The 5,211-nt window shown below is 43.7% G+C and overlaps 1 protein-coding gene across 1 annotated transcript; it reads right to left on the bottom strand.

Annotated features, from left to right (window-relative positions):
• Window positions 1–1,579: 1,579 nt before the first annotated feature.
• Window positions 1,580–4,727, bottom strand: gmnc (geminin coiled-coil domain containing). The gene is made up of 3 exons (XM_082966836.1): window positions 4,716–4,727; window positions 4,385–4,501; window positions 1,580–4,200 (listed from the first exon to the last, which is right to left on the bottom strand). Exons 1-3 carry the CDS (start codon window positions 4,725–4,727, stop codon window positions 3,298–3,300), a joined length of 1,032 nt encoding a protein of 343 aa, XP_082822962.1. The 3' UTR covers window positions 1,580–3,297.
• Between the last annotated feature and the right edge of the window lie 484 nt (window positions 4,728–5,211).

Genomic DNA, 5,211 nt, shown 5'->3' with positions numbered 1-5,211 from the left:
GTAGGTCCATCCCCTCTTTGGGCTTTGCCTGAGAGTTTCCTTTTGCGAGGGTGGAGACTTTGCGAACTGGAACTCTCAATTTCTAACATGAATAGACCCAGAACTTAATCACATAGCTGACCAAATTATGCCCGATTTTAGTTCTGGGTTAGCTGAGATTACCACTGAAGTAACGTTTGAGTCCAGGACAAGGTTTAATCTGTATCCGGGAAACCGTCCGTCAGTGTCTAACTAAACTTTCTTGTCGAAGGATTGTTCGGTAATAGAGGGCCAAACTGTTCAATTAATTCTCTCTATTTAAGAACACCTGCCATAGGTACATTCGTATACGTGACTCTCACTAACGCCAGTCTTTCCATTCCCCCTAGACGTGTAATATATGCCAGCGATGATGATAGTTTGATCAGCTAGCAAGGCTGTCAGCTGGGTGAGAATAAACAATACGATCCCCCTCCTCAGAAACACTTGGGCCATATTGAGTTTCAGCAGGGTAGGCCCACTTAATGACCCCTTTGCCTCCCCGACACTTAGCCCGGAAAAAGAGGACCGACCGTGGGTTCACCAGCCAAGCCTCCTGTCTCAGGGTCTGTCTACCTTTATTACATCTTACCAACCCAATCTGGTGGACATCTGTAGGGGCTTTACCTTGTCATTAAGGATAGACCACTCGCTTATGCACCACCATGGCTAACTCTGAGACTGAACTTTCCCTCAGACTCCGTAAGCTCTCAAGGGAGCCAGAGAGGGGGGGTGTTGCCCGTCTTTCCACCCCAGGAGATGCAGCCCATCGTTACCTTGGTGGGCGGATCAGGGTGGGTATCTCTCCTGGGAGCTGCTGGTCGTCTTTTGTTTTTTAGTAAAGGGGAACAAAAAGCTCCTGGAAAGTGTGGAGAGACAGGTGCCGTAGTGAGCTTAGTTAATGTAGCATGGCAGGTCATCCCTGTAACAAGGTTGGCTGGGTGTGGCCTAGGGTGGTCTAGCTGTCTATGTAGACTCCTTCTGATCAGATATACCGCTGCAGCATGGGTTCGAATCCAGCCCACTGCTATTTCAGAACACTCTCTGCTCTATTGTTTCTCTATACGTTTGTTCTATCCAATAAACAAAAAATATGTGAGTGAGACTGCACCATTCCTTCACAAAAAATGTTTGGCTTGGTGTGACGATATCTCAATCTGAAGTCCAAGGACTTTGTTCCATCCTTAAGCCATTAAATTTCAGATGACTTGTCTTGGGGCAATCTATTGGTTCTCAAACTAGTCTTATGACAACATTCTTACTCAGTTTGTTCAGCATTGATGCAGTTCAAACACACCTTACTGCCTACAAGACATGATAATTAGCCAATCAGCCATATGAAAAAAGGTTCAAGAGAGAAAAGGAATCATATCCACAAAAAAAGGGGTTGAGCAATGAAAAGATGCGGATTCCACTGGTCCTGTGAAGACCACTCTGGTAGAGTGGCTAAATCTAATACCATCACCATCATGGGATAAATGGTTACAAAAAAACGTGATCAAACTGGCTTTAAAATGGATTATGTCAAATTATGTGGAACAAAATTCACAGAGAAAATTGCTAATCAGTAATTCTTTTTTGATCACAAACTCAGGTCAACTTACAAAATTATAAAATCACATTGTGTACATATAAAATCAAGAGACAGTGTATTACAGTGGTTTGTAGTGACTGGAAGGGCACATTTTACTCTAGTTTTTGTCGGCACTGTGTAAAACGCTTTCAGTAGGACCAGGGTTTTTTTTCTCACACCAGGAAAAGCTTCCTAGATATAAACCATAGATACACTATATATACAAAAGTATGTGGACACCCCTTCAAATGACTGGATTCAGCTATTTCAGCCACGCCTGTTGCTGACAGGTGTATAAAATCGAGCACACAGACATGCAATCTCCATAGACAAACATTGACAGTAGAATGGCCTTACTTAAGAGCTTTCAACATGGCACCGTCATGGGATGCCACCTTTCCAACAAGTCAGCTTGTCAAATTTCTGCCCTGCTAGAGCTGCTTCGTTCAACTGTAAGTGTTGTTATTGTGAAGTGGAAACGTATAGGAGCAACAACGTCTGTCCTCGGTTGCAACACTCACCACCGAGTTCCAAAATGCCTCTGGAAGCAACATCAGCACAAGAACTGTTCGTCGTCATGAAATGGGTTTCCATGGCCGAGTAGCCGTACACAAGCCTAAGATCACCATGCGCAATGCTAAGTCACGGCTGGAGTGGTGTAAAGTTCTGACCTCAACCCCATCGAACACCTTTGGGATGAATTTGAACGCTGACTGCGAGCCAGGCCTAATTGCCCAACATCAGTGCCTGACCTCACTAATGCTATTGTGGCTGAATGGAAGCAAGACCCCGCAGCAATGTTCCAACATCTAGTGGAAAGCCTTCTAAGGAGACTGGAGGCTGTTATAGCAGGAAAAGGGAGACCAACTCCATATTAATCCCCATGATTTTGGAATGAGATGTTTGACAATCAGGCGTCCACATACTTTTGGTAATGTAGTGTATCCATGGTGTATATCTAGGGAGCGTTTCCTTGGGTACTGGTCAGGTACTGTGCCATGTTTGATTGAGCCCTGATTGCTAGCATCACAAGTTTTTACTGACCATTTGAACTGACTAAGAAAAACTCTGTTCCTTATAACATCATTGACACTCAAAGTAGGGTTAATATGTAGTAGGATTATCTACACATTCAAATTAAACTAGTAGACTTCTGTCTGGCACGTTTGTCAGGCAGCTGTCTCATTAATAACATTGTTATTGCTTAGAGGTAAATTTGATAAACTTCTACAGGCTACATTTTACAACCTGTTTACTATCTGTAAACTTTGTGTTGTTCTTCTACAGTACAGGTGAAGTATTCAAAGTGCTCAAGCACTGCTGCTTTAAGGCTGTTTTTTCCCCAGTTATGTGTATGCAGCTGAAGGGTACAGGGCAGTGTTTTACTTTTCTGTGGTTAACAGTGTTTTACCTCAACAAGGGCAATTGTCTCTGTGGCAGTCATTCTCTCTTTTAGAACAGCAAGTTATCCATCGTCCTTTGGATTAGCAGGTAGCTACCTCCTATGCTTTTCAAACAGGCCTATGCACAAACACAGTTACCAACGCAAAATGGCGATCGTGTGTATTTGCGTCTAGTTATTTGCATCTTGTTACAAATCACGGGGCTGCACATGTCTGCTTATTCTTGCTACGCAACTACACAGGGTCGCTATTTTACATAGCTTATTGTAGTTCTTGCGTCTGTCCGTAGGATATAAATGAGGCTTATGGGCCTTGTTTGGGGACCCAGGTGAAGTTCCAGCCTCCCAGGGTGTCCTTGCGGACGAAGGCCTGTCCCTGAGGAAAGCTGTGTGTCTTGAGTCTGACGCTGCTGGAAGGGTTTAGGGACATGCTGAAAGCTAGCTCTGTCCGGCTACGTGGGGTAGACAGTTCAGGGTACTGAGTCGTCACATCACCCCCTACAGGACTGGAGGGGCTACGGCAGTGCGGGCTGGGAGTGTGGTGCAGCCCGGGACTACTATCCTGAGACAGGTTGGGAGAGGAGGCTAAGATGGGCCTGAATGGCTGTATTGGGTCAATTGACGAGAGAGTGTTGACTAATTGGGGCAGTGGGGCTTCATAAGGGGTGGTCTGGAAATTGGGGGTGACTTCTATGCTAGGGCTGTATGGAGTAGAGGGCACAGGTCCAGTGAAGTTAGAGACGGAGTCTGTAGAGACACTGTAGTCACTGTTGGTGTTAAAGCAGTAATCAGTGTATAGTCCTATACTGGCACCATGACCAGGGCCGTCAGTAGGTGTGTCATAAGCGGTGGATTTATGATCGGTTGTTTGGCAGTAGTCACCAGAGGAGTCTGTGATGGAGCTGCATTTGGTGAGGGAGTCAATGGGGGAGTTAAAGCTGTATTCAGTGGATGTTGTATCGATGGTGTCCTCGTCCTTCAGGCCCAAGGTCTGCAGGATCCACAGGTCCACAGGTGGGGTGCTGGCTAGCTCCTCTTCGGAACAGAACTGCAGGGACAAGTTCCGGCAGGTCCGTTTCACCTGAGAACCAAGGAGAAGCTGACTGGCACTGAGGTTCCGGAATTCTCCAACACCATGCAGATTCTGAATTTCGGAATTCCGCTTCCGGTTCCTCCTCCTATCGCCACTCTGAGCAGAGAGAAGTCTCTATGGAAAAGGAAGAACACAAGTAAGGAGGCTGTTTGAGAGAAACTACACCTCTGTAAACTGGGAAGTTAGGCTTTCCAAAGGGCACACTTATTATGCTACATTTAGAGATAACTAGAGATAAACTCAGCTGAAATTAATCAATCAATCAGCCATGAATGATCTTTGATTATGAAGTAATTACCTTCGTTTTTTCCTCCAATGTTTTCACAAATGAGGAGTTTAAGAATTCTTTGAGTTTGTTATTTTCCTCATGTAGTCTTGCCAGTTCCCCCTCTCTCTGTATCAACGTGTCTTGAAGCTTAGGAAAATAAAAGACAAATGTGTAAGTATCTACAGTACAAATTATATATTCATTAATTATTTACTAATTTGAAGAAGAAGGTGAAGGAGAAGATGATGAAAAATACATTTTAGTGGCCCCACTCTTGACGGCAAAATGAAAACATTTGGTTTTAAAGTGAATTTCCTGCAATTCAACACATTTTGTTATAACACATTTCTTGCAATTCTACCCATTTTGCCATGGGGTGAAGAAATGTGGTTTTAAGGCTAATTTCCTGCAATTCTACACATTTTGCCATGACTTATGCAATGTTAATGATATCTGAGCGAGAGTGACTAGAAAAATCAATGTGGACCCCCTGGAGGTCGTTATTCGGCCATGATTACAACACGCTTAGACAGCTGCCTAGACTAACTATCAGTTTTTCACAAAACCAGAAGTTAGCTAGTTAGAAAAAACCTAGCGTTAGCTAGTTAGATAAAACCTGACAACTAAAAATGACTAAAACCTTAAATGTAAAGCGAACTAGCTACTACCCAGGAGAAAGCACATGTTCGTTCCAACATATCAAAGTTTATTCACATTCATACTAATCAAATCAAACTTTGTCACATGCGCCGAATACAACAAGTGTAGACCTTTTTTATTTTTTTAAATTGAACCTTTATTTAACCAGGAAGGCTAGTTGAGAACTTGTTCTCATTTACAACTGCGACCTGGCCAAG

Source organism: Salmo salar, chromosome 20 (assembly GCF_965601325.2).
Source record: "Salmo salar chromosome 20, fSalSal1, whole genome shotgun sequence".
NCBI lineage: Eukaryota > Metazoa > Chordata > Actinopteri > Salmoniformes > Salmonidae > Salmo > Salmo salar.
Note: the sequence above shows the minus strand (reverse complement) of the source record. Positions and strands in the feature narration are given on the sequence as shown.

Excerpts from the sequence above, each read along its gene's own strand:
- gmnc (XM_082966836.1), bottom strand. Across the intron at positions 4,201-4,384 it reads CATTGGAGGAAAAAACGAAG|AGACTTCTCTCTGCTCAGAG; the intron begins GTAATTACTTCA and ends CCTTTTCCATAG.